General features: G+C 48.7%; 1 protein-coding gene across 2 annotated transcripts in view; it reads right to left on the reverse strand.

Moving 5' to 3' along the window:
- Positions 1 to 674: 674 nt before the first annotated feature.
- Positions 675 to 15,493, reverse strand: part of ALOX5 (arachidonate 5-lipoxygenase) — a 98,477-nt gene continuing 83,658 nt past the window's right edge. Inside the window, exons 8-14 of one of the 2 annotated variants that reach the window (XM_038743803.1) lie at positions 13,384 to 13,587; positions 11,548 to 11,634; positions 11,206 to 11,384; positions 7,370 to 7,491; positions 5,031 to 5,131; positions 2,793 to 2,963; positions 675 to 1,286 (exon numbers count right to left, since the gene is read on the reverse strand). In XM_038743803.1, the coding sequence (XP_038599731.1) occupies positions 1,107 to 1,286; positions 2,793 to 2,963; positions 5,031 to 5,131; positions 7,370 to 7,491; positions 11,206 to 11,384; positions 11,548 to 11,634; positions 13,384 to 13,587 (1,044 nt within the window). In that variant the 3' untranslated portion in view covers positions 675 to 1,106. The remainder of the gene's footprint in view (positions 1,287 to 2,792; positions 2,964 to 5,030; positions 5,132 to 7,369; positions 7,492 to 11,205; positions 11,385 to 11,547; positions 11,635 to 13,383; positions 13,588 to 15,493) is intronic. The other variant, XM_038743804.1, reaches the window with a different exon arrangement.

Below are 15,493 nucleotides of genomic sequence, written 5' to 3' on the forward strand. Positions count from 1 at the left end.
CTCTGTGCCTCAGTGACCTCATCTGTAAAATGGGGCTTGAGACTGTGAGCCCCATGTGGGACAAGGGACAGTGTCCAACCTGATTTGCTTGTATAATAATAATAGCATTTATTAAGCACTTACTATGTGCAAAGCACTGTTGTAAGCGCTGGAATAATTGTGATGGCATTTATTAAGAACTTACTACTACTACTTCTACTACTAATAATAATAATGGCATTTATTAAGCGCTTACTATGTGCAAAGCACTGTTCTAAGCACTGGGGTGATTACAAGGTGATCAGGTTGCCCCACGGGGGGCTCACAGTCTTAATCCCCATTTTACAGATGAGGTAACTGAGGCACAGAGAAGTTAAGTGACTTGCCCAAAGTCACACAGCTGACAATTGGTGGAGCTGGGATTTGAACCCACGACCTCTGACTCCAAAGCCCAGGCTCTTTCCACTGAACCACGCTGCCTCTCTAATCCACCCCAGCGCTTAACATAGTAAGCGCTTAACAAATACCACAGTTATTATTCTTATTATCTATCCCAGTGCTTAGAACAGTGCTCGACACATAGTAAGTGCTTAACAAATACCATCATCATCATCATCATATCATCATCATCATGATTTAATCCCCCATCTCCCATTACTCCAACTACGGCGCTCTCGGAATAATGAAAAACCAAGTCAAAATGAGAGTACTTTCATTTATGAACACAGTATAAATACAAGTAAGAAAGTCATCCAAGATTTTCAAAACAGCAGATCTTGACGAAGGTGATTTAAAAAAGCAATGCTTTACTTGCTTTTGCAGTTGAACTGCCTGATTGTAGAACACATCCAATAGAAATCTAAATTCTCATTGCAGTTTTCCATTTGCTATTTGAACAAGGCACAGAGAATATTGGATTCTGCATAGAAAATGCTTATAGGCAACACACTGGCATACCCTAATTGGCGCAGGTCTAGAGGTTATCTGTGGTTTGAGTTCAGCCCCATCTGGGGCTTTCTCCCACTTGCTCGGATAATTGCAAAGAGGCTGTAGGCCTCCCCACCCCAACCACCAACCTCTCTGAGAAAGCTACTCTTGGGGAAGAGCCCGGACGGGGATGGGGGAGCTCAGATGGCCACGCTGTTGGGAATCCGGTCCGGAGACAGGTAGTAATAGGGCAGCTTTTTGTTGTTGTTCCTCTCGGCGATGGTCCCGACGATGACATCCAGGTTCTTGCGGAATTTGGCCATGGCTTCCTTCACGGGCTTCTCGATGAAATGCTCCTCGGGGTAGACGCCAAGGAAGAGCTGGAGGCCCAAGACAGAAAAGGCAGCGCTCTGCGGGTGGCCAGAGACCCTCCGCCCATCCTCAAGATCCTTAGATCCTCCTAGACACCTCCACCGGTCACCACCGGCCCACCCCACCACCCTGAGGGGGTCTCTGCAGATCCAATCTCCCCAAAAGGCCGCTACCTGTTGGAAGCTGGAATCCCGGGGACATGTCTGTGGGAACAGCCCTGATGCCCCTTAGAACCTGTCTTATTGAAGTGGGTCGGGGGTGACTGGGAAAATTTCCCGACCGCTTCAGAGCTAGATGGACAGCACCCTAATAGCCCACGGAACTGGCTGTTAAAAAAGGCCAAATGCCGGAATCAAAGCCTGTTCTCCCTCCGACTTAGGCCGTGAGCCCCATGTGGGATGGGGACTGTGTTCGACCTGATTAACTTCTATCTACCTCAACGCTTAGATCAGTGCTTGACACACAGTAAGTACTTAAATACAACAGGAGGAAGAAGAAGAAGAAGAAGAAGAAGAAGAAAGAAGAAGAAGAAGAAGAAGAAGAAGGAAGAAAGAAGAAGAAGAAGAAGAAGAAGAAGAAGAAGAAGAAGAAGAAGAAGAAGAAGAAGAAGAAGAAAGAAGAAGAAGAGAGGAGGAGGAGGGGAAGGGGGAGGGGGAGGGGCGGGGGGGAGGAGGAGGAGGAGGAGGAGGAGGAGGAGGAAGAATAATGATAATAATACTTGGACTGTGAGCCCCATGCGGGACAGGGACTGTGTCCAACCTAATTCACTTATATCTACCACAGCACTTAGAACAGTGCTGGATGATCAGTGCTTAATACATTAATAATAATAATAATGATAATACTTAGATTGTGAGCCCCATGTGGGACAGGGACTGTGTCCAACCTAATTCACTTTTATCTACCACAACACTTATAATGGTGCTTGACACCCAATAAGTGCTTAATATAACAATAATAATAATAATTAATAATAATGATAATACTTAGACTGTGAGCCCCATGTGGGACAGGGGCTGTGTTCAATCTAATTTACTTCTATCTACCCTAGCACTTAGAAGAGTGTTTGACATATAGTAAGCGCTTCATAAATAATAATATTAATGATGATGATGATAATGATAATAATAAGAAGAATAAATGATTCCTTACTAAAGGCAACCCAGCTATCACCCGTGCCCTGAAGGATTGGCCAGTGAGCATAGGAAGCGGTTGAGTACTTTTAGAACTCCCCCTTTTAGACCGTGAGCCCACTGTTGGGTAGGGACTGTCTCTATATGTTGCCAATTTGTACTTCCCAAGCGCTTAGTGCAGTGCTCTGCACATAGTAAGCGCTCAATAAATACGATTGGTGATGATGATGATGTAGGGTTCAGGTTTCTTAGTGTACTTCTTCCTGAGGGTCTTACTCTGTCCCATCCTCCCCCCAGCCCCCAGTTGCCACCCCGTGCCCCCTCCCACCTCAGGACAGTGCCCCCAGGACCGCCCGCCTCCCGCCCACCGCAGGGACTGACTTCATTTTCCTGGAATTGGCTGAGCGCCCAAACTGCGCCCAGGTGCCAGCAGGAACGCCCGCGGTCAGGCAGGGTCTCCACGATCCTCTCGATGGTCACGTCACCCTTGGTGGTGGGCGGAGGGGCCCGCATGGTCGGGGGGGCGTTGGGAATCCAGGAGCACCAGTCGTACTGCTCGGGGGAGAGGCGCGATCACACAGGGCGCATCTGGGGCCAGGCCCCGCGGTCTCCCGTGGCCCCTCCTTCCACCGCCACTCCTCCCCGGGGTTATCTCCCCCCGCCTCCCACTACCCACCATGCTTAGTTTAGACTTCAAAGTCAAACCCACCAGATACTGTGCCCAGGGGGAGCCCAGTCCAGACCAGCAGACACAAAGCCAACAGTGACTCTTGTCCCTGTCACTGGGGGTCAGAGCCTCCAGGGTCCCACCCCATCACTTGCTGTTCTCTGTTGGGAGGACACTTTCTCTGGTGGCCCACCTCAGTCTGCCTAGCTTCCTCCCAAGCTCGAAAACCCGATGGACAATGACTCAGTCTCTTCACAGGACTTGCCCAGAGGGGCCAGAGCTCTGCCTTCAGCCCCCATTGTCATGGTCTCCCTTCTGCCAGCCTCCCATCCCTGCTGTTAGCCTCCCATTCATTCATTCATTCAATCATATTTATTGGGCGCTTACTGTGTGCAGAGCACTGTACTAAGCGCTTGGGAAGTACAAGTTGGCAACATATAGAGACGGTCCCTACCCAACAGCGGGGGCTCCCATCCGGTCTCTCCCTCATCAGCTTCCAATCCACCCTCTCCCTCCATCATCCTCCTATCCAGGGTCTCCCCATTGTCAGCCACCCCCGGCCTCCACCTCCGGCAGGACAGTTGAGGCCCAGCAGGCAATGGAGTCTGCTGGGGAAAACTCAAAGTGGCACAGACCCTTCAACCTCCTTTGGGAACTGAGTAACCCAAGATGCCCCTGAATGGTAAGCTCCTTGAGGGCCGGGATCATTTCCACTAACTCTAATGCACTGTACTCTTCCAAGTACTTACCTCAATGCTCTGCACAGGGAAGCGTTCACCCGGTAAGCACTCAATAAGTACCATTGATCACCTGGTTGATAGCTCTCCACTTCCTCTTTAGGCTCACCAGTGGCACCGGGGAAATTTACTCCCTTTATTCATCCCCCAGCCCAGCCCCACAGCACTTATGTCTAGATAATAATAATAATAATGATGGTATTTGTTAAGCGCTTACTATGTGCAAAGCACTGTTCTAAGCGCTAGATCTGTCAAATGCTAACCTTCTCACTGTGCCTCCGTCTCGCCTGTCTCACCACCGACACCTAGCCCATGTCCTGCCTCTGGCCGGGAAACACCCTCCCTCCTCAAACTTGACTGTCAATTACTCTCCCCCACTTCAAAGCCTTATTGAAGGCCCATCTCCTCCAAGAGGCCTTCCCTGACTAAGCCCCTCTTTCCTCTTCTCCCACTCCCTTCTGCATCATCCTTTCTCCCTTTGCCCATCCCCCCTCCCAGCCCCACGCCACTTAAGTGCATATCTGTAATTTTGTTTATTTGTATTGATTCAATCGTATTCATTGAGCACTTATGTCTGCCTTCCCCCTTCTAGACTGTAAGCCCGTTGTGGGTAGGGAATGGATCTATTTACTGTTGTATTGTACTCTCCCATGTGCTTAGAACGAGTGCTTGGCACATAGTAAGCACTTAACAAATACCATTATTATTACAGTGCTCTGCACACAGTATGAGCTCAATAAGTACGATTGAATGAATGAATTCATGTCTGTCACCCCCTTTACTTTGTAGGTGGGGAATGTGTCTTTTTTATTGCTATCTGGTGTTCTCCCAAGCGCTTAGTTCAGTGCTCGGCACACAGTAAGCGATCAATAAATATCATTGACTGATTGGGGAAACGGGGAGGTGAAACAGCTGTACTGGGGGATGCTGGCAACTGTGTGGCATCCAATAGGGGGGCCCTTGGTTTGCTGACCCCTACCAGGGCAGGGAGGGGAGCATGTGGCTCGGGGGGGGGTGCCAAACGACCCCCTCCCTCCATCTGCCAAGGCACCGAAACATCCCCAAGGTCTAAGCCCGGGCACTTTGCCGCCACTACTTACCCACCTTCACTGAGGGAGTCTGCCCACACTCCTGCCCGCTTCAGAAAGGGAAATGCCCAGCCCCATCATCCCCCTTGGCTCCAGAAGTGCGTCTGCCTTTCCCCCCTGACAGCACCTGTCCGAAGTTCACCGCCGCGTGCTGGGCTGAAGCTGTGAAGATCACCACGGTCAGATATTCGGAGAGTTTCTCTCGGGTCTTTATGGACTTGGGAAATCCTGTGAACGGGACATAGACATGAAAAGGGACTCAGTATCGGGTTTTTATTTCTCCAAAGCTGTTTCTCATCACTAATAAGGGCTTAGTACAGTCCTCTGTACACAGTAAACACTCAATAAATACCACTGATGAGGGTAAGTAGTGTTTACTGAGCACTTACTATGTGCCAAAGCTCTGTGCTAGATACAACATAATCATATCAGACACAGTTTCTTCTCCCACGTGGGGTTCGCACAGAAGATAGCTGAGTAACCCATGCTGGCCCTGGATTATGAACTGCTTGAGGACAAGGGTCATGTCTACTATTTCTATTATACCCAAGAGCTTTGCACAGTGCTTCAGACACCATAAGTGCTCAATAAGTTTATAATCTGGTGGGCGAGTCGGACTTAAAATAAATTATAGATCAATCAATCAATTAATTGTATTGATTGAGAGTTTACTGTAGCAGAGCACTGTCCTAAATGCTTAATATTGATGAGAAGAGGCTTTGGAGAAATAAATGCCTGATAAATGCCCAAGAGCTTGGAAGAGCAAAATATAACAACATAACAGAGCTGGTAGATATATCCCTGCCCATAACAAGTCTGCAGTCTAGAGGGGGAGACAGCCATTAATATAAATTAATGATTTATGGATATGTACATACATGTGGTGGGGCTGGGGAGGGGTGTGAATAAAGGGAACACAGTGACATAGAAGGGAATGGGAAAAGAGGAAATGCTCATTTTCTCCAAGAAGCCTTCCCTGAATAAGCCCTCCTCTCCTCTTCTCCCACTCCCTTCTGCATCACCCTGCTGTCTTCAGTTCATCTTCTCTCAGCCCCACAGCACATCTGTATATAGCTGTAATATATTAGTTTATTCATTTCCATATGTATATTATTGTCTGTCTCCCCCTCTAGATTGTGAGCTTGTTGTGGGCAGGGAATGTGCCTGTTTGTTGTTGTATTGCTTAGTACAGTGTTTTTCCCACAGTAAGTGTTCAGTAAATATGATGGAATGAAGAATGAATGAATGGAAGGCTTCTTGGAGGAGATGGGCCTTCAGTCAGGTTTCGAAGGTGAGGAAAGTGATTGTCAGATATGAAGAGGGAGAGCATTCCAGGCCAGAGGCAGGACATGGGAGAAAGTCAGCGGTGAGATGGACGAGATTGTGGTACGGTGAGTAGGTTGGCAGTAGAGTGAAGTGTGTGGGCTGGGTTGTAATAGGAGAGCAGCGAGGTGAGGTTGGAGGGAGCGAGGTGATTGCTTTAAAACCGATGGTGAGGAGTTTCCGTTTGATGTGGAGGTGGATGGGCAACCACTGGAGGTTCTTGAGGAGTGGGGAAACATGCACTGAACATTTTTGTAGAAAAATGATCTGGACAGCAGAGTGAAGCATGAACCGGAGTGGGGAGAGACAGGAGGCAGGGAGGTCAGCAAGGAGGCTGATACACTAATCAAGGCAGGATAGAATAAATGCTTGGCTTAACAAGGTAGCAGTTTGAATGGAGACGAAGGGGTGGATTCTAGCGAAGTTGTGAAGGTTGAACCGACAGGGTTTAGTGATCAACTGAATATAGGGATTGAATGAGAGAGATGAGTTGAGGATAGCGCCTAGGTTATGGGCTTGTAAAACTGGAAGCCAAATCAGAGATGGTAAACTCTTTAGATTAGAATAGCCCGTTAGATTGTAATAACCTTGTGGGAGTCTTTTTAATGCAGGTGAAGTCTCCTGAGCTTTCAGTCCACTGCCCACGGTAGGTGCTCAATAGATAGAATGGACAGATGGATGGGAGCCCTTCTGGAGGTGGCAGGAGGAGCAGGAGTGGAAGGGGAGAGGTGGGCTGGTGGGATACCTGGGGCCTCCTTCTGTGGCAGGAAGTCGGGGAGAGAAGCACAACAGCAGAGAGGAGGGGCCAGGGCTTGCAGGCAGGATGTGGGGAGGACAGGAAATGAATGGGCAGAAGGTGGGGAGGACTGGGAATGAGCAGGCAGGAGGTGGGGAAGACTGGGAACAAAGGGGAAGTAGGTGGAAAGGACAGGGAATGAGCGGGAAGAAGGTGGGGAGAACCGGGATTGAGCGGGAAGGAGGTGGAGAGGACGGGGAATGAGTGGGCAGGAGGTGGGGAGGACCAGAAATGAGTGGGAAGAAGGTGGGGAGAACCGGGATTGAGCGGGAAGGATGTGGAGAGGACGGGGAATGAGTGGGCAGGAGGTGGGGAGGACCAGAAACGAGCGGGCAAAGGCCCCATACCCGAAGCCTTGCTCCCCCTCATTCCGTAGAGGAAGACGTCATTCACGAAGGCCTGGAGCTCCACGTCCTCAGCCACCACCTCGTCGCTCTCATAGTAGATCTCCACCACCTCTGTTGTGAAGCTGTGGGGGGAGAAGAGTTAGGACACCCCAACCAAGCCCCTCTGATTCCACCCTGGCTGACAGATAATGATGATGGTATTTGGTGAGCACTTACCATGTGCCAGGTTGGGGTGGATACAAGCAAATCGGGATGCATGCAGTCCCTGTCCCACGTGGGGCTCACAGTCTCAATCCCCATTTTACAGATGAGGGAAGTGAGGCCCAGAGAAGTTAAGCGACCGTCCATGGTCTGAAACACTGCTCTCCTCCTGTCGCTCAGTCTCTTGCCCTTCATCAGTCAATCATGATATCTATTGAGTGCTTACTGTGTGCAGAGAACTGTACTAGATGCTGGTAATAAGTGCAGTATACTATAGCTGGTAGAGGTGACCTCTGCCCACCAAGAGCTTACAGTCTTCAGAGGGAGAAAGATAAAAGCAGCCTGGCCTAGTGGATAGAGCACAGGCCTGGGCGTCAGAAGAACCTGGGTTCTAGTCCCGCCACTTGTCTGCTGTGGGACCTTAGGCAAGTGGCTTCTCTGGGCCTCAGTTTCCTCATCTGTCAAATAGGAATTAAGGCTGTGAGCCCCATGTGGGACAGGGACTGTGTTCAACCTGATTAGTTTGTGACTACCCAGCACTTAGAATAGTGCTTGACACATAGTAAGTGCTTAACAAATAGCATTATTGCATTACAAATAGCATTACTGCATCAGCCTCCTCTCCGATCTCCCATCCTCTTGTCTCTCCCCACTTCAATCCATACTTCACACCGCTGCCCGGATCGTCTTTGTGCAGAAACGTTCTGGGCATTTTACTCCCCTCCTCAAAATTCTCCAGTGGCTACCAATCAACCTACGCATCAGGCAGAAACTCCTCACCCTGGGCTTCAAGGCTGTCCATCCCCTTGCCCCCTCCTACTTCACCTCCCTTCTCTCCTTCTACAGCTCAGCCCGCACCCTCCGCTCCTCTGCCACTAACCTCCTCACCGTGCCTTGTTCTCGCCTGTCCCGCCATCGACCCCTGGCCCACGTCCTCCCCCTGGCCTGGAATGCCCTCCCTCCACCCATCTGCCCAGCTAGCTCTCTTCCTCCCTTCAAAGCCCTACTGAGAGCTCACCTCCTTCAGAAGGCCTTCCCAGACTGAGCCCCCTCCTTCCTCTTCCCCTCCTCCCTCTCTCCATCCCCTCCGCCTTACCTCCTTTCCCTCCCCACAGCACCCGTATATATGTTTGTACGTATTTATTACCCTATTTATTTTATTTGTACATATTTATTCTATTTATTTTATTTTGTTAATATGTTTTGTTCTCTGTCTCCCCTTTCTAGACTGTGAGCCCGCTGCTGGGTAGGGACCGTCTCTATATGTTGCCAACTTGTACTTCCCAAGCACTTGTACAGTGATCTGCACACAGTAAGCACTCAATAAATACGATTGAATGAATTATTATAATAGATGGGGGAATGGGAGAGTGTAGGATATGGACAGAAATTCCTTGGGGCTGGAGTGAGTACCAATCAATTATTCAGTTTTGTTTATTGAGTGTTTACTACAAAGAGAACACTGTTCTAAGTGCTTGGGAGAGTACAGTGCACAGAATTAGCAGACACATTCCCTGCCCATAATGAGCTTACCATATATAGAGGGAGACAGACATCAGCATGAATAAATCGAAATGTTTAAGGGGTTCACAGGCAAGTGCCTAGTTGATAGAGACGGTAGGGTGGATAGAGGAAATTAGGACTTGGAGTGGAGAGACCATTGCTCTCCTCATCTTCAGAGCCCTCCTCCAGGAAGCCTTCCAAGGTGAACCTCTATTCTCCCTCCTCTCTGTGTCACATAGGCATTAGATAACACCTTGTCCTCCCTACCTCACAAACCCGTAGCTTCGGCCTTGTCCTTAACTTAACTCTCTCATTCATTCATTCATTCATTCATTCATTCAATCATATTTATTGACCGCTTACGGTGTGCACAGCACTGTACTAAGCGCTTGGGAAGTACAAGTTGGCAACATATAGAGATGGTCCCTACCCAACAATGGGCTCACAGTCTAGAAGAACACTATGAGAAGAACTATGAGAAGAACACTGCACTGAGTGCTTGGAAGAGTACAAAATAACAATATAATAGACACATTCCCTGCCCTCAACAAGTTTTGCCAGCATATTCCTCTGCTTCAGACAAGTAAGAAAGGAGGAGGTTAGGAGGGAAATAGTTCTCATCTTTATGACTACTGGGGTGTGTTGCTGTGCCCTTGGGCATTTTTCTCACTGACAACCCCATTCCCACATCCACCCCCTAGCATGGAATTCCCTCCCCACCCCTTATATGCCAGACCACTGTTCTCTCCATCTTCAAAGCATTGCTAAGGGCACATCTCCTCCAAGAGGCCTTCCCAGATTAAGCCCTCTTTTCTCCCGCTCGCTCTCCCTTCTACGCCAAGCTAGCACACTTCTCCCCTTCAAAGCCCTACTGAGCCCGTTGTTGGGTAGGGACTGTCTCCATATGTTGCCGACTTGCACTTCCTAAGAGCTTAGTACAGTGCTCTGCACACAGTAAGCGCTCAATAAATATGACTGACTGACTGAATGAATGAATGAAAGCTCACCTCCTCCAGGAGGCCTTCCCAGACTAAGCCCCCCCTTTTCTTCTGCTCCTCCTCCCCTCCTCATTGCCCCTCCCAACTCTCTTTGCTCTATCCCCTCCTCACCCCACAACACTTGTGTTTATATGTGCATAGCTATAATTATTCTATTTATTTTTATTAATGATGTGCATATATCTATAATTCTATTTATTTATAATGATGCTAACGATGCCCGTTTATTTGTTTAGATGTCTGCCTCCCCCATGCTAGACTGTGAGCCCATTATGGGCAGGGATTGTCTCTGTTGCTGAGTTGTACTTCCCAAGCGCTTAGTAAGCGCTCAATAAATATGACTGAGTGAATGAATGAATGCATTTCAATCTGTAACCTTTGGACATCTGATATTCACCCCATCCCCAGCCCCCTCTAGATCGTAACTTCATTATGGGCAGGGAACGAGTCTGCTAATTCTGTTGTATTGTATTTTCCCAAGCAGATAGTGCAGTGCTCTGCACACAGTAAGTGCTCAATAATCATAATTGATTGATTTGTGGTCATACTCCATGAGCACTTTGATACTCCATCACCACAGCACTTATGTATATATCCTTATACACCGTTGCTTCCCCTTCCCAAAATTTCTCTCCCAGTGGACTTTAAGCTCCTTGAAGGCAGGGATCACGTCTTCCAATTCTACCAAATTGTACTCTCGTACTCTCCCAAGTGCTTAATACAGTGCTCTGCGCGCAATGGGTGCTCAACAAATACCAATGATGGTATGCTCCCTTGAACCTTGCACACCTGTATTTCTCTCTGTGGTTTGTATTGTTCCTGCCCCATCATTCAGGGAAACACAACTCTGGGACCCAGTGACCCTCTTCCTTTGGAACTTCCCACGATGCCTAGCCCAGGGGCCCACACGTCTTGAATGGTCCCTCGACCTGGCCCAGCACTAGTTCCTAATGCCTCAGTTTCCCTCCTCAAGGTACTGTACGAAGCTCGAGATTGGAGGGCCTGGTTCGGCTCTCTTTTTCAGCCCTGGCCTGGGAACTGGGTGGTATCCAATCAAGGATCCGCGATGGGAATCTTGACAGGCCTGGGAGAAGTCAACGAAGGAGAGAAACCGATTTCCCGAGCGGAGCTCACCTCCGAATGGCATCCCAGACCTTGAGTCCGTCGTCCCGATAGAAATAATACGGGATCTCCTCTTTGCTCTCCATCCCCTTGGCTTTGATGGCTTCTGGGAAGCACAGGGACTTGAAGGTCAAATCCTTCATGGCCCGCTGAACCATCTGGACATGTCCGCCACCCCCGGTGGCATTGGCCTTGAGCAGGAGAAAGAACACTTTTGCTGGGGGAGGGATGTCTTCCCCTGCCGTCAGCTCCTTGGCTCCCTGGAGGGTCCCTCCTCCCCCGACATCCATCTCCCACTGGGTGTCTGGCCTAGGGGCCAGCAGGTAGAGCAGGGGAGGGGGCAGAAGGCCTCACCTTGTCAAAGAGGCCGCACTCGCAGATGAGCTGCTCTCGGGCTTTGGTGTTGATGGCTATGGTGAACCTCACGTGAGCTACCAGGAGCTGACGAGAAGAGAAACGGGAACGGGGTTCGGTGAGGGGACACTGTGCCATGGCAACCCCCGGGTGTGCCAATCGGGTGCCAGTGTCCAGGGAACATTGATGGCGCATCTTTTTAGGCCAATTCCAACATACCCACGGCACTCGCTGGATGCCACCGGGACACCAGGGAACAAAACTTTAATGCCTTAGCCAATACAGACATACCCCAGGTTACGACCATTGTGCAGTGTGTGCAACTCGGGCGTACGTCCCATGCCACTTGTATATTTACAACTGGATATTTTGTCCAATCGCTGCACGGAAGTCATTGCCCTCCCCAATCCTGCCTCCTGTCCCGCCCCCATCCCGTTCCTCTGTTCCCAACAACCTTCTGTATCCCAAACTTGCTGTCTCCTAGTCCCCCCTGGCCCTCCTGGATCTTTCTCACCCCAATATTTGTTTTTTTTTTAATGGTTGGAACTTTAATCATGGTCACAGTTCTTTTCTGCAGGCACGGTGGCCTCTTCCAGCACCACCATGGTATCCTTCCCCTTCCATGCCATCTCCCCAATCCCCCTCCCCAAGCAAACTTCAGAAACAAGGGCAAGAGGGGGCCAGGGATCCTTGGGGACTTGAGAAGGGACTGTAGACACAGCGGGCACACTTTGGTATGTCCCTGAGCCTGTTTCCATGGCTTTGACTGGGGCGGACAGGCAGGGCTTCAAGCTGGTAAGAAGGATAAAGGGAAAGAAGAGGGTGACATCGTGATGGAGGGATGGTGGAAGTAGTGAGCTGAGGGGAGGGATTTACAGGGTAACTTCAGCTTTCCAGTTGGGCTCAGCCATCACACTGGGGCTGGTTCTGGAATAGATCTGGAATAGAGAAGCAAAGTAGCCTAGTGGATAGAACCCGGGCCTGAGAGTCAGAAGGAACCGGGTTCTAATTCCGGCTCCACCACTTGTCTGCTTTGTGACTTTGGGCAAATCACTTCACCTCTCTGTGCCTCAGGTTCCTCATCTGTAAAATGGGGATTTAGACTATGCGCCCCACGCGGGTCAGGAACTCTGTCCAATCTGACTTGCCTGGCACATAATAAATCCTAAGCAACTACCACAATTATTATTATTATCCTACTTAACTGCACATGTGGGTTAAGTTTTTTTATGGTATCTGTTAAGTGCTTACTATGTGCCAGGCACTGTACTAAATGCTGGGGTAGATATGATAATCAGGTTGGACTCAGTCCATGTCCCTTAGTCTTTACCCCCATTTTGCAGATGACATAAGTGAGGCACAGAGAAGTTGTGACTTGCCCAAGGTCACACAGCAAGGGGGGGACTAATGTACTCTAAGATCCAACCCCTTTGCTACGGCACATAACCCGGTTGTATTATAGGGTGCTTCAGCACTTAGAATAGTGCTTGACACATAGTAAGCGCTTAACAAATATCATTATTACTATTATTCTGTACCAGTGCTCTGCAGGTGCCACGCACTATTAACACTCTGCTCGGCGGAGCCTGTGGGGTTCACTCCCCGGCTCGATTTTCCCGGATCCAGGCCCATCAATACTACCCACGTCAGCAATAGGAAAACGCCTCCAAGCAATGAATTTCTGACCATTCCGGCAATCAACCGTTGACCCGGCTTATCCCAAAATTATTTGGTTTAGGGATAACCTTGTTTTTCTCTCTGCCTTTCCATTCATCGCCCTGGGGCCCACTCCCCCCTAGTCTTCCCCAGGGTCTGTCCCCTGCCCGGCTGGGGTACCTTAAAAATGGGGTGCACGGCGGCCAACTGCCGGAACATGGCGATGCCAAACACTTCGGACATGAGGTGCGTCCGCAGGAGGTGGGTGATGGTCTGGTGGACGTGGAAGTCTGAGGAGCGGACCCAGATCTTGGCCAGCAGCCAGTCGTATTTCGGATCGGAAGGCAGGAAGATGGGATTATTCTCCCCGGGGGTTTGATTGATCTAAAAATTGGCAAAAGTTAAAGGGATAGGACTGCTGGGACCTTGGGGCCTCTTGTAGAGATTTCTTGTCAAGTTCCATCATGGGCACACTACTACTACTAATAATGATGGCATTTGTTAAGCGCTTACTATGTGCAAAGCACTATTTTAAACGCTGGGGAGGATACAAGGTGATCCATCTCTATATGTTGCCAACTTGTACTTCCCAAGTGCTTAGTACTGTGCTCAATAAATACGATTGAATGAATCAGGTTGTCCCACGTGGGGCTCACAGTCTTAATCCCCATTTTCCAGATGAGGTAACTGAGGCACAGAGAAGTTTGGTGACTTGTCCAAAGTCACACAGCTGACAATTGGCAGAGCTGGTTTGTGAACCCATGACCTCTGACTCCCAAGCCCGTGCTCTTTCCACTGAGCCACGATGGCATTTGTTAAGTGCTTACTATGTGCAAAACTCTGTCCTAAGCACTGGGGAGGATACAAGGTGATCAGGTTGTCCCACGTGGGGCTCACAGTCTTAATCCCCATTTTACAGATGAGGTAACTGAGGCACAGAGAAGCTAAGTGACTTGCCCAAGGTCACATGGCTGAAAATTGGCAGTCGGGATTTGAACCCATGACCTCTACTGAACGCCCTCCTTCCTCTCCTCCTCCTCCCCCTCCCCATCCCCCCCACCTTACCTCCTTCCCCTCCCCACAGCACCTGTATATACCATATTTATTACTCTATTTATTTTACTTGTACATATTTATTCTACTTATTTTATTTTGTTAATATGTTTTGTTTTGTTCTGTCTCCCCCTTCTAGACTGTGAGCCCACTGTTGGGTAGGGACCATCTCTATATGTTGCCAACTTGTACTTCCCAAGCGCTTAGTACGGTGCTCTGCACACAGTAAGCGCTCAATAAATACGATTGAATGAAAATGAATGAATGAATGTATATATGTTTGCACATATTTATTACTCTATTTATTTATTTTACTTGTACATATTTATTCTATTTATTTTATTTGGTTTATATGTTTTGTTTTGTTGTCTGTCTCCCCCTTCTAGACTGTGAGCCCGCTGTTGGGTAGGGACCGTCTCTATATGTTGCCAACTTGTACTTCCCAAGCGCTTAGTACGGTGCTCTGCACACAGTAAGCGCTCAATAAATACGATTGAATGAAAATGAATGAATGAATGTATATATGTTTGCACATATTTATTACTCTATTTATTTTACTTGTACATATTTATTCTATTTATTTTATTTGGTTTATATGTTTTTTTTGTTGTCTATCTCCCCCTTCTAGACTGTGAGCCTGCTGTTGGGTAGGGACCGTCTCTATATGTTGCCAACTTGTACTTCCCAAGTGCTTAGTACAGTGCTCTGCACACAGTAAGCGCTCAATAAATACGATTGAAGGAATGAATGACTCCCAAGCCCACTACTACAACTACCACCACTATTACTACCATTACTACTACGGCCACTACTAGTGGCTAGAGCCCGGGCCTGGGTGTCAGAAGGTCATGGGTTCTAATCCCAGCTCTGCCACATGTCTGCTGTGTGACCTTGGGCAAGTCACTTCACTTCTCTGGGCCTCAGTTCCCTCATCTATAATATGGAGATTGAGACTGTGAGCCCCACATGGGACAGGGACTATGTCCCACCCGATTTGCTTGTATCCACCCCAGCGCTTAGTACAGCCCCCAGCACATACTAAGCACTTAACAGATGCTATCATTATTATTATTATTACTACTACTACTGTCACCACCGCTATTACTCCCATTACTACTACAACTACTATTATTCATTCAATCGTATTTATTGAGCACTTACTGTGTGCAGAGCACTGTACTAAGCACTTGGGAAGTACAATTCAGCAATAAAGAGAGACAATCCCTGCCCACAATGG

This window comes from Tachyglossus aculeatus, chromosome 3 (assembly GCF_015852505.1).
Source record: "Tachyglossus aculeatus isolate mTacAcu1 chromosome 3, mTacAcu1.pri, whole genome shotgun sequence".
Taxonomy (NCBI): Eukaryota; Metazoa; Chordata; class Mammalia; order Monotremata; family Tachyglossidae; genus Tachyglossus; species Tachyglossus aculeatus.